At 40.4% G+C, this 13,103-nt stretch overlaps 1 protein-coding gene across 1 annotated transcript in view; it reads left to right on the top strand.

The window, feature by feature from the left end:
• Positions 1-625: 625 nt before the first annotated feature.
• Positions 626-13,103, top strand: part of LOC120053241 (C-Jun-amino-terminal kinase-interacting protein 2-like) — a 29,432-nt gene continuing 16,954 nt past the window's right edge. The window contains exon 1 of the mRNA XM_039000387.1: positions 626-690. Within this exon, the coding sequence (XP_038856315.1) occupies positions 626-690 (65 nt within the window). The remainder of the gene's footprint in view (positions 691-13,103) is intronic.

A 13,103-nucleotide genomic window follows, 5' to 3' on the forward strand; every position in this document is an offset into this window, starting at 1 on the left:
GTAGACCTTTTTAATCTGTTCAACTGACACAGGATGTGAACACTATGTCATGTGTCTGTGTCACATGACGTGACGTGAAAGCGTTGGCAGTTTGAGGCCGTAGAAAAAAAACGTGGCTCCATTGACATCCATGTTAATTCATGGTGGTATTTTATGGCGCATTAGGTGACTTGGTAAGACGAATCAGTTGCTTCACGAGGCTTAATTCTGGCACTTATCACCCCCCATACCTCCCCTTTCTGCACCGCTGCTTTGTTTCACAGGCAAGATCACAGCAGATATTTGGCAAGGCAGGCTGCGTGTGTGTGCGCGACAGGCTGGCTGGCTGGGCTGGCCGCATCGGGAGCAGATACGATTTGTTTCTGTGATTACCACATTGTTGTTCTTTTTCTCTGTACTCTGCCATTTCCGGGCCGTAGAGTGGATAGCAGCTCAAGTCAGATTTGATGGTGATGTTGAGTACGTGTATCTGATTTGGCTAGGTCGAGGCAAGGAGCATCTTTAACAGCGTGAAAGTAGGATAGAGGGAGGAAAAGCGAGAGAAACTGCGTTGTCCATATTGCGTCCGTCTGTCGCGCTCCCTCAGTGTTTATCTGCAGTCACTTCGAGTCGTTTCTGGAGGAAGATGGCGGACAGGGATGAGATGTTCTCACTCTCCACCTTCCACTCCCTCTCTCCTCCAGGCTGCAGGTAAGACAACAAACCCGCAGACGGAGCAATGAAGGGTGGCTGGGCATAGCGGGTAGGCTATCCTCGAGCGCCCAATACTGAAGGGAGGAGGTGATACAGGCGGATGTGCGAGGATGGGGTGAACCGTTAGTATGTTAGTCAGTTTTGTTGATATTACCGCATTGTATTATTATCAACATGAGACATATAGGACTATTGGATGCTGATGATGCTGCTCTACGTCGTTATATAGGTATATCACTACGTGCAGCGCGTAGCTGATGCTGTGTTGGTTGCTTATGTTTTTGTCTCTCGCTTGATGTGAGTTCGTTTAGAAAATACCCTTGAGCTATACACAACACATAACTGCCTTTAAGAGCAAAGGGGAGAGAGGAGGAATGTTCACAGGGAGGACAAGCTATAGATATTTGGCGGTCATGTCGTTTGCCTGCCTGGCTGGCGCATTCTCTAGCTGAGATTCAATTACCTCAGAGGCGGAGGGAATGAGGCCCACGCCCTGTTGAGACAAACATAGCCCGAAATGGGTGCTGTGAGCTCAGTTACAATAGGCTATAGATTACACTTTTCATTTAACATCAATAGCCACAACGTGTATCCACCTATTGTTGATTGGATAGTTTAACACTTCACATCTGTGCTCATGGTTTGGGGTAAATACAGTACTGCTTGAAAACATGTGAACCCTACAGGGCTGGTCATTATTTTGCTATAAAATATTAAAATAAGCATATATAATCCTTATCTAAAACCAAATTCGTAATAAAGACATTCCAAGTAAATGACAGAAACCAAAAATATATATTTTCATTGTTTATTTAACAAAAGTGGTTGATTTAATAGAAATTCAGATTTGATGTGTGCAAAAATATATGAACTCCTTCAGTCAATAGCTTGTGGCACCTCCATTAGCAGCGATAACTTGGAGTAAACGTCTCCTATAGCCAGTAATCAGTCCCTGACATCTGTTTTGAGGAATTTTTGCCCACTCCTCCTTACAGAGCTCAGCCAAGTGAGTGAGGTTTGAGGGGTTTCTGGCATGAACTGCACGCTTCAGGTCCTGCCACAGCATCTCGATTGGATTTAGGTCAGGACTTTGACTTGGCCAATCCAAAACACAAATCGTCTTTCTCCTGAGCCATTCTTTGGTAGATTTCCTTGAATGCTTTGGCTCATTGTCTTGTAGGAAGACCCATTTTCATCCCAGCTGATGGCTTGACGTTCTGTTCAAGAATCTCCTGGTATACCACAGAATTCATGGTTCCCTTAATGATGTGGAGTCATCCAGGTCCAGAGGAGGAAAAGCAGCCCCAGATCTTGACATTCCCACCACAATGCTTGACTGTTGGGATAAGGTTATTTTGGTGGTAGGTAGTGTTTTCGCCACACATAGCACTGTTGATTGTGACCAAAACGGTCAATTTTGGACTCATCGGTCCAGAGAATGGACTTCCAGAAACCTTCAGTTTGTCCAGATGGACTCTGGCAGTTAAGACGAGCAGTTTGCTTCTTTTTTGACAGCAGAGGCTTCTTCCTAGCAACCCTCCAATTTTGATTCAGTGTTCTTCTTATTGTTGAAGAATGCACAGTTACCTGAGATGCAGCAAGGGAGGTATGCAAATCTCTAGATGATATGTTTGGGTTGGCTTTTACCTGATTTATTATTGTTCTTGTGACTCTTGGGGATATTTTGGAAGGGAGTCCACTTCTAGGCTGAGTTGCTGTCATGTTAAAAATGCTCTCCATTTGTAAATTATTAGTCTCACAGTGGACTGAGCTCAAACCTTTTTGAGATGATTTTATAGCCTTCCCCAGACTGATGTGCTCTCATTACCCTCGTCCTGATGTCCTCTGAGATCTCCTTTCCTTTCAGCATGGTATGCTTTGCATTCACCTGAATGGGTAACACTAAACTGACCAAAGCTGTGTTCGAATACTCATACTAACCGTACTATTTGTGACGTAAATTGTGTATATAGTATGCTTATTGGTCATAGTCTGGATATAGTTAGTATACCAAAAGTTCCCTGATGACATACTAAATTAGCCAAAATACAAAGTATACATGTAGTGGACACTATTTCTGTGCTTTTAGGGACCATAATGCAATTCTTCAGAAAATGGGCGTGGCTTCATAACTTTTCAGATTTTAAGAAAATGGCGGAAAATATGCATGTGAAGTCCGTCGAGAGCGGATACAAATTCTTGCTTTAACTAATTATGACAAATGTTAAGAAAATTTAGACATTTTTTATAAAGTAATGCCTTTTCAAATAAGTCACATTACACATTATCTTGGCTGACTATTTTTAGCTACGCTATCCTTATGAACCGCATAGCATTATAGCAGTATGTACCGGTATGTTGGCTACTAATACATCAAACTTGCCAGGCAGTATATTAACTACAGTTGAAGTCGGAAGTTTACATACATCTTAGCCAAATACATTTAAACTCAGTTTTTCACAGTTCCTGACATTTAATACTAGTAAAAATTCCTTGTCTTAGGTGAGTTAGGATCACCACTTTATTTTAAGAATGTGAAATGTCAGAATAATAGAGAGAATGATTTATTCCAGCTTTTATTTCTTTCATCACTTTCCCAGGGGTTCAGAAGTTTACATACACTCAATTAGTATTTGATAGCATTGCCTTTAAATTGTTTAACTTGTGTCAAACGTTTCAGGTAGGCTTCCACAAGCTTCCCACAATAAGTTGGTTACATTTTGGCCCATTCCTTCTGACAGAGCTGGTGTAACTGAGTCAGGTTTGTAGGCCTCCTTGCTCACACACGCTTTTTCAGTTCTGCCCACACATTTTCTATGGTATTGATGTCAGGGTGTTGTGATGGCCACTCCAATACCTTGACTTTATTGTCCTTAAGCCATTTTGCCACAACTTTGGAAGTATGCTTGGCGTCATTGTCAATTTGGAAGACCCATTTGCGACCAAGGTTTAACTTCCTGACTGATGTCTTGAGATGTTGTTTCAATGTGAATTATGAAGTGAAATAATCTGTCTGTAAACAATTGTTGGAAAAATAAATTTTGTCATGCACAAAGTGGATGTCCTAACTGACTTGCCGAAACTATAGTTTGTTCACAGGAAATTTGTCTAGTGGTTGAAAAACAAGTTTTAATGACTCCAACCTAAGTGTATGTAAACTTCCGACTTCAACTGTATCTGCTATCTAACTACCCAACGTTTATTGACTTGATTATTTACATAATTCTAAGCTAAGTGGTATAGTCTTGCAATTCAATGGCTATCTGCTCCAATTTCAAAGCAGTCTCGCGCAGAATAACTCATGAATTTACAAATGCCCAACATCCATTGAATATGGTCGGTGTCAGTAAATGTCAGCATAAAAAAGTGGAATTAAATTGTTGCCAGCAACACAGTTACAGTCACCAACTCTCTGGATAACATGAAAACCGCCTAACCAGCGAGTAAAATGGTCAGAGTGAAGTGTTCTCTCATTCGTGTCTGGAAGTAGCTAGAAAACGTTAGCCAGTTAGCTTGGGTGCTTGACTGCCATTGAACGCTTGGATCAACCCTACTCCTCGGCCAGAGCGTCTAGTGTGTGCTCTGAACGCTCCGAGAGCAGAACGCTCTGAATTTACGAACAGACAATGTGACAACGCTCTGGATTTACGAACGCCCAGAGCGCACTCTGGCACTCCAGATTGCATTTACGAACACACCCAAAATCGTAAAATGTTTAGCTAGTAATTTGTTATGCTAGCAAGAGGTTGCATAGCAACAGTATCAACTTCCGGTAGACAGGCGAAGCTCTAGTATGTTCAACTGAAATGATACTGTTCATTTACAGTATAGTAAAATTAACTAGTAGTATATACTCAATAAATATGTTGCATACAGTATAGTATGGGTATTTGAACACAGCTCAGGTTTCTTAGTCCCGCTCAAACACTTTCCTAACTATCTCTCCTTTGATTGGTTCATTTGCTACCAAATTATTTCCCCACTGGATTCTACTTACCTACTTAATTTAACCAATGCAACTTGGTGTTCACTTATTTTTGCATCTGCATTAATTCCTTAAAAAAAAATAATTATACTACATGCATGATTTCCTCTACACCAACATATGGTATTGGTAAATATAAACTTGTTATGTCAGATCAAAAAGACTGATTCTGATTTAAATTAAGATTTCATGGTAGAAACTAAAATACATCTGTTCAAGCAGCACAGTATAAGCTTAGTTTAACTCCGTATAGGTCTACATGTGCATTCTCTGACTGTCAGGCATTTCTAGATTTGACTCATTCTTAAAGATGCAGCCTTCACCTCTATAATCCACTGCTAGGCTGTTGCCAGATACATTTTTCTCTTCAATTGAAAAACATAAAACAAAATACAATATGGCTGTAGGTGATATGAACAGAAATGTTACAGATTATGATAATATTCTGTTTCATAACCCATGAAGGAGCAGATTCCGTTATGGATCTAATATTAGACACATGTAGGTATTATTTTCATGGATTCAGTTTGAGCATAAACTCTGCTGAAACATTTGGTTCCTCTATAACAACCATAAAGCCTTACTGTAGTACTTTTATTAATGTTGCTCATGTCACTTAGTGTATTCCAACATGAACTTTTATTTTTTATTTTTTTCTTAAATGAGAGACGGGGGGGGGTGAGTTGGAGAGGTCCTATCCCACTGGGCACACCATTTCAATGTGGATATTTGGTTGAGACGTTGATCAATGAGATACATTGCTTTCAGAAAGTATTCATACCCCTTGACTTACTCCACATTGTGTTGTGTTACAGCCTGAATTCAAAATTGATGAAAAAGTGCCTTACCCATCTACACACAATACCCCATAATGACAAAGTGAAAACATGTTTTTAGAAATGTTTGCTCATTTAGGGAAAAAAAAGAAGGATATATCTAATTTACATAAGTATTCACACCCCTGAGTCAGTACTTTGTAGATACACCTTTGGCAGTGATTACAGCTGTGAGTCTTTCTGGGCAAGTCTCTAAAAGCTTTCCACACCTGGATTTTGCAACATTTGCCCATTTTTATTCTTTTCAAATTCTTCAAGCTCGGTCAAATTGGTTGTTGATCATTGCTAAACAACCATTTTCAGATCTTGCGATAGATTTTCAAGTAGATTTAAGTCAAAACTATAACTCGGCCACACAGGAACATTCACTGTCTTCTTGGTAAGCATCTCCAGTGTAGATTTGGCCTTGTGTTTTAGGTTATTGTCCTGCTGAAAGGTGAATTCATCTCCCAGTGTCTGGTGGAAAGCAGACTGAACCAGGTTTTCCTCTAGGATTGTGCCTGGGCTTAGCTCCATTCCGTTTTTTTTCCCCTAAGACTTTACGATTACAAGCATACCCATAACATGATGCAGCCACCACTATGCTTGTAAATATGGAGAGTGGTACTTGGCCCAAACATGTCACTTTGTATTCAGGACAAAACGTTTTATTTGCAGTATTACTTTTAGAGGTCGACCGATTAATCGGCATGGCCGATTTCAAGTTTTCACAACAATCGTTAATCGGCATTTTTGGACGCCGATTACATTGCACTCCACAAGGAGAATGTGTGGCAGGCTGACCACCTGTTACGCGAGTGCAGCAAGGAGCCAAGGTAAGTTGCTAGCTAGCATTAAACCTATCTTATAAAAAACAATCAATCGTAACATAATCACTAGTTAACTACACATTGTTGATGATATTAATAGTTTAACTAGCTTGTCATGCATTGCAAATAATCAATGCGGTGTCTGTTAATTTATCATCGAATCACAGCCTACTTCGCCAAATTAATGATGATTTAACAAGCGCATTTGTGAAAAAAGCACTGTCGTTGCATCAATGTACCTAACCATAAACATCAATGCTTTTTTAATATTTTTTTTAACCTATTTTTTTGACCTGCATATTTACTTTAATTCATGTTAGCAGGCAATATATTAACTAGGGAATTTGTGTCACTTCTCTTGCATTCTGTACAAGCAGAGTCAGGGTACATGCAGCAGTTTGGGCCGCCTGGCTTGTTGCGTGAAGACCATTTCTTCCTAACAAAGACCATAATTAATTTGCCAGACTTTTACATAATTATGACATAACATTGAAGGTTGTGCAATGTAATAGCAATATTTAGACTTATGGATGCCACCTGTTTGATAAAATACAGAACGGTTCTGTATTTCACTGAAAGAAGAAACATTTTGTTTTCGAGATGATAGTTTCCGGATTCAACCATATTAATGACCTAAGGCTCGTATTTCTGTGTGTTATTATGTTATAATTAAGTCTATGATTTGATAGAGCAGTCTGACTGAGCGATGGTAGGCACCAGCAGGCTCGTAAGCATTCATTCAAACAGCACTTTCGTGCGTTTTGCCAGCAGCTCTTCGCAATGCTTCAAGCATTGAGCTGTTTATGACTTCAAGCCTATCAACTCCCAAGATTAGGCTGGTGTAACCGATGTGAAATGGCTAGCTAGTTAGCCACACACACACACACACACACAGTGGGGAGAACAATTATTTGATACACTGCCGATTTTGCAGGTTTTACTACTTACAAAGCATGTAGAGGTCTGTACTTTTTATCATAGGTACACTTCAACTGTGAGAGATGGAATCTAAAACAAAAATCCAGAAAATCACATTGTATGATTTTTAAGTAATTAATTTGCATTTTATTGCATGACATAAGCATTTGATACATCAGAAAAGCAGAACTTAATATTTGGTACAGAAACCTTTGTTTGCAATTACAGAGATCATACGTTTCCTGTAGTTCTTGACCAGGTTTGCACACACTGCAGCAGGGATTTTGGCCCTCTCCTCCATACAGACCTTCTCCAGATCCTTCAGGTGTCGGGGCTGTCGCTGGGCAATACGGACTTTCAGCTCCCTCCAAAGATTTTCTATTGGGTTCAGGTCTGGAGACTGGCTAGGCCACTCCAGGACCTTGAGATGCTTCTTACGGAGCCACTCCTTAGTTGCCATGGTTGTGTGTTTCGGGTCATTGTCATGCTGGAAGACCCAGCCACGACCCATCTTCAATGCTCTTACTGAGGGAAGGAGGTTGTTGGCCAAGATCTCGCGATACATGGCCCCATCCATCCTCCCCTCAATACGGTGCAGTCGTCCTGTCCCCTTTGCAGAAAAGCATCCCCAAAGAATGATGTTTCCACCTCCATGCTTCACGGTTGGGATGGTGTTCTTGGGTTTGTACTTATCCTTCTTCTTCCTCCAAACACGGCGAGTGGAGTTTAGACCAAAAAGCTCTATTTTTGTCTCATCAGACCACATGACCTTCTCCCATTCCTCCTCTGGATCATCCAGATGGTCATTTGCAAACTTCAGACGGGCCTGGACATGCGCTGGCTTGAGCAGGGGGACCTTGCGTGCGCTGCAGGATTTTAATCCATGACGGCGTAGTGTGTTTCTAATGGTTTTCTTTGAGACTGTGGTCCCAGCTCTCTTCAGGTCATTGACCAGGTCCTGCCGTGTAGTTCTGGGCTGATCCCTCACCTTCCTCATGATCATGGAGGCGCTACCAGGAGACAGGCCAGTACATCAGGAGATGTGGAGGAGGCCGTAGGAGGGCAACAACCCAGCAGCAGGACCGCTACCTCCGCCTTTGTGCAAGGAGGAGCACTGCCAGAGCCCTGCAAAATGACCTTCAGCAAGCCACAAATGTGCATGTGTCTGCTCAAACGGTCAGAAACAGACTCCATGAGGGTGGTATGAGGGCCCGACGTCCACAGGTGGGGGTTGTGCTTACAGCCCAACACTGTGCAGGACGTTTGGCATTTGCCAGAGAACACCAAGATTGGCAAATTCGCCACTGGCGCCCTGTGCTCTTCACAGATGAAAGCAGGTTCACACTGAGCACATGTGACAGACGTGACAGAGTCTGGAGACGCCATGGAGAACGTTCTGCTGCCTGCAACATCCTCCAGCATGACCGGTTTGGCAGTGGGTCAGTCATGGTGTGGGGTGGCATTTCTTTGTGGGGCCGCACAGCCCTCCATGTGCTCGCCAGAGGTAGCCTGACTGCCATTAGGTACCGAGATGAGATCCTCAGACCCCTTGTGAAACCATATGCTGACACATGCACACATATATATATATATATATATATATATATATATATATATATATATATATATAAATAAAAATTGTCCGGTTAATCGGTATCTGGTTTTTTTGGTCCTCCAATATCGGCTTTGAAAAATCATAGTCGGTCAACCTCTAATTACTTTAGTGCCTTGTTGCAAACAGGATGCATGTTTTGGAATATTTTTATTCTGTACAGGCTTCCTTCTTTTTACAATTAGGTTAGTATTGTGAAGTAACTACAATGTTGTTGATCCATCCTCAGTTTTCTCTTATCACAGCCATTAAACTCTGTAACTGTTTTAAAGTCAACATTTTCTTCATGGTAAAGTCCTTGAGTGGTTTCCTTCCTCTCTGGCAACTGAGTTAGGTAGGACGCTTGTATCTGGGTGCATTAATACACCATCCAAAGTGTAATTAATAACTTCACCATGCTCAAAGTGATATTCAAAGTCTTCTTTTTTTAATGTATTTTTATTTCATCCACCAATATGTTCCGTTCTTTGCAAGGCATTGGAAAACCTCCCTGATCTTTGTGGTTGAATCTGTGTTTGAAACTCCTGAACTTATTTAGGCTTTTCATAACAAAAGGGTTGAATACTTATTGACTCAAGACATTTCAGCTTTACATTTTTTATTAATTTCAAACATTTTCACAAAACATAATTCCACTTTGACATTATGGGATATTGTGTGTAGGTCAGTGACAAAAAAACTCAATTTTAATCTGTTTTAAATTCAGTCGGTAATACAAGAAAATGTGGAAAAGGTCAAGGGGTGTGAATACTTTATGAAGGCACTCACCCACTCAAAAAGTCAGCCATATATGATGTGAATTATCACTATTCTTTCAACCATCCATCCATTCTTTCAACCAACCATCCATCGGAAAAGCAATGTCGGATTTTTGTTTGTTGTCACAAATGTCTATCAATGTGCTTTCAACCATGTAAAAGCACAGCAAAGTTCAAATGAAAATACAATATCAGATATTTTGTTCATTCATACAACAGATTGTGTTATCGCTATGCTTCATATAATAACAGAACCAAATGACCTGGATTGCAGTTGAGATTATATTAAAAGTACATGATGCAAGTGATCAATTCCGTTCGAGGTTCTGCACAGATTATTAAAGCAATTGCGACGCTCTCCACAGACCTGTGACGACCTAAGCATGCTACCTTGAACATGCCCACTTTATATAGTCCAATATTTACTTGTGTATTGAGGGATGGGGGCAGTGTATAAACTGAGCAGTATAATAAGATTCTTGTAGCAGCAGTTGTGATGTGTGTGGGTGTATGCATATGAGTGAGTGCATGTGTGCCAAGGTGCAGAGAATCAGAGCAGGTGGTCAGTCCAGTTCAAGTGTACAGCAGTCTGATGGCTTGTAGATAGAAATGGTCTCTGAGCCTGTTGGTATCAGTCTGTTGGTATCAGTATTTCTTCCTATATGTTTACATAAGAAGAAAAGTGTACAGTAACAGCAAAATGTGGCCATGGATATGTTACTCATTTTAAGGTTGAATGTTTCATTAGTTTTGTAAGATAGCCTTAACTCACTGTATTTCAACAGTGATGTTGAATTGAGTTTGGTTGGGAATACAACCAAATATCAACATTTAAAGTAGATTTACCTACTGCTTGGATAGTTCAATCTGAGAAACTGGCTTAATCCTATTCTTAAACTTGTTGGAGACGTGACTCCAACATATATAATTTGTTAACTTGTCGACAAGTTAATAGTCTATTTATTATTTTGTACTCCCTGATGAAGGCCATGCAGCCGAAACGCATCAGTTTTAAAACTTTGTTTCCATTGAACATGCCATACAAATGAAGGCATTTTGATTAATTATATGAAGAGTGCCTTGGTCCTTTCTTTTTGATGACCAATTTACACCTTTTATCAAAGTGTACCTTCTGTCTATCAACACCTACTATTGTGTACCTTAGCTTGGTCTCCATCTCAACCAAAAATCTATGTTAAAGAATAGGACTAAATAAAATCAAACTTTTAAATGTACTTTAAATAAAGTTTGATTTGATTTATACCTATTCTTTAATTTAGATTTTTGGTTGAGATGGAGATTTGATTCCAACATATCAATTATTAATTTGTAGACCAACTGCAATTAAAGCCAGACTCAGTCAGTGGTACAGATGGATCTATCCAAGCAGAAGATGCATCTCCTTCAAATGTTGATATTTGGTTGCGTTGACAACCAAACACAATTCAATATCATGACATTTTAAATCAACCAGAGCTTGAAACCTTAGGCCTATTGTATTGTCTATTTTTTTGTTGTTGAATTGAAACAATAGTTGTTGATGACTTTGCAAATGCTCTATAGGCTGAAATAGCATCCTTGATAATATATGAGTGATAAAGTATGGTCACATTTGATCTGTTAAACTCTGTTAAACCTACCCTTTGGAATGACTTCAGTAGCAACAGTGGATCTATTTAGTTTAAGTGGAGAGCTCTCAACAATCATTCTCATAATAGCTCATTGGTAATAGTCTGTCAAATTTCATAGCTATGCAGGACTGGGATTGGTTAAAATCCGGTCCCGTGTATCCGGTCCCGTGTAGCTCAGTTGGTAGAGCATGGCGCTTGCAACGCCAGGGTTGTGGGTTCGTTTCCCACGGGGGGCCAGTACAAAAAAGTATGAATGTATGTACTTGTAAGTCGCTCTGGATAAGAGCGTCTGCTAAATGACTTAAATGTAAAATGTAAATGTAAAACCCTGGATGGAAGGCCAAATGGTAGCTGTAAATCCATTCTCCAGTAGGGGGTGCTGCCTAGCCTATTGTTTCTTATTTCTGATTGTGGATTTAACATAGAAGATCTTATGTTGTTTTATAGGTAAAAATTCAAACCTATTTTGTTGAAATGAGGTTACCATGATGACAGAATCCTGTGGTTGAAATGTCACCCTTAAAACAACAGTTGATGATTTTTGTTCATTACTTTTTCAAATCCAATGTATTTTTTAAAGATTCCACGTCACCTAAGGTTGACAAATTACGCTGACACATAATGTTTCAACCAGTTTGTGCCCAGGGGATGAGTCATATTAGTCATCTACATCACCAGGAATCTCTTACAGAAAGATAAAGTGGGAGTGGAGCTGAAAGGAGCCACCCCCCCCCCCTTTTGATGATTAGAATTTAGAAGAATAAACTAGACTAATTCTATTCTAAGGCTGCTCCTCCTGGGTGGAGTTCTGGAATCAAGAGTGGAGTTCGACTTCTCTCAGATACCTGGCAGTGCTAGATTCACCTCCCAGAATTGAGAGCTAGCTACACACTTAGAAAAAAGGGTTACGAAAGGGTTCTTTAGTTGTCCCCATAGGATAACCCTTTTTGGTTCCAAGTGTTCTACCTGGAACCCAAAGGGGTTTTACCTGAAACCCGAAAGGGTTCTTCAAAGGGTTCTCCTATGGGGACAGCCGAAGAAGTTCTAGATAGCTCCTTTTTTTCTAAGAGTGTAGAATGCAATCCCATTAGCAACACACATGCCCTGCCCTGGGTTGTTACAGTGACCGTGTTACTGCCACATCTGCGTTCATGAGTCATGACCGCAGTCAAATTCCATGTGATTGTTTAGTCACGGTAACTAGGCTTCTCCAAAACTGCGCTCTGATGCCGCTGATGGTCATTAGTAGGCCACCAAACTTGTCACTAATGGCCTGGTAGTCTGCGCTCCTGTAATCCTCTAATCACTCTGACATCAATACAAATGCATTCGAAAATCAAATCGAACACTTCATGAGAGCAATGAGCTTATGTTGTGCAAAATTCACTATAGGCTATGCAATTGCGTGAAGAGTTTTGAGTATCCTCTTTTTAATAGAGGCCATATCAGCTTTCTATAGGCTAAATGTATTTCTCAACAATCCTAATACTAAGCACATTGCTTTGCTTTACAACCGGAGTAGCCTGCCTACCTGGCTTGCATGAAAATGAACCGCGGGAAAAGCATCCTCCATTCGCTATTTTAGTGCATACATGACTTATTTCCCCTGCCCCTCTTCCAACAGGAGCATAATAATGGCCCATTCTAAATCAAATCTAATTTCACACATATTATTTAGTATATGTAAAGACAATATTAAATGTAGATTAGTCTGATGGGTGACACTATCACCTGTGAATGATGCTCAGCGTGTGTAGTCTAACATGCTGACGAGTGTGTGTGTCCGAGTGTGCCATCGCACGGATGTTGATTTTGTCCACCTACATCAGACGCAATCAGGACACACAGGTTTAAATATCAA

This window comes from Salvelinus namaycush, chromosome 9, assembly GCF_016432855.1.
Source record: "Salvelinus namaycush isolate Seneca chromosome 9, SaNama_1.0, whole genome shotgun sequence".
Taxonomy (NCBI): Eukaryota; Metazoa; Chordata; class Actinopteri; order Salmoniformes; family Salmonidae; genus Salvelinus; species Salvelinus namaycush.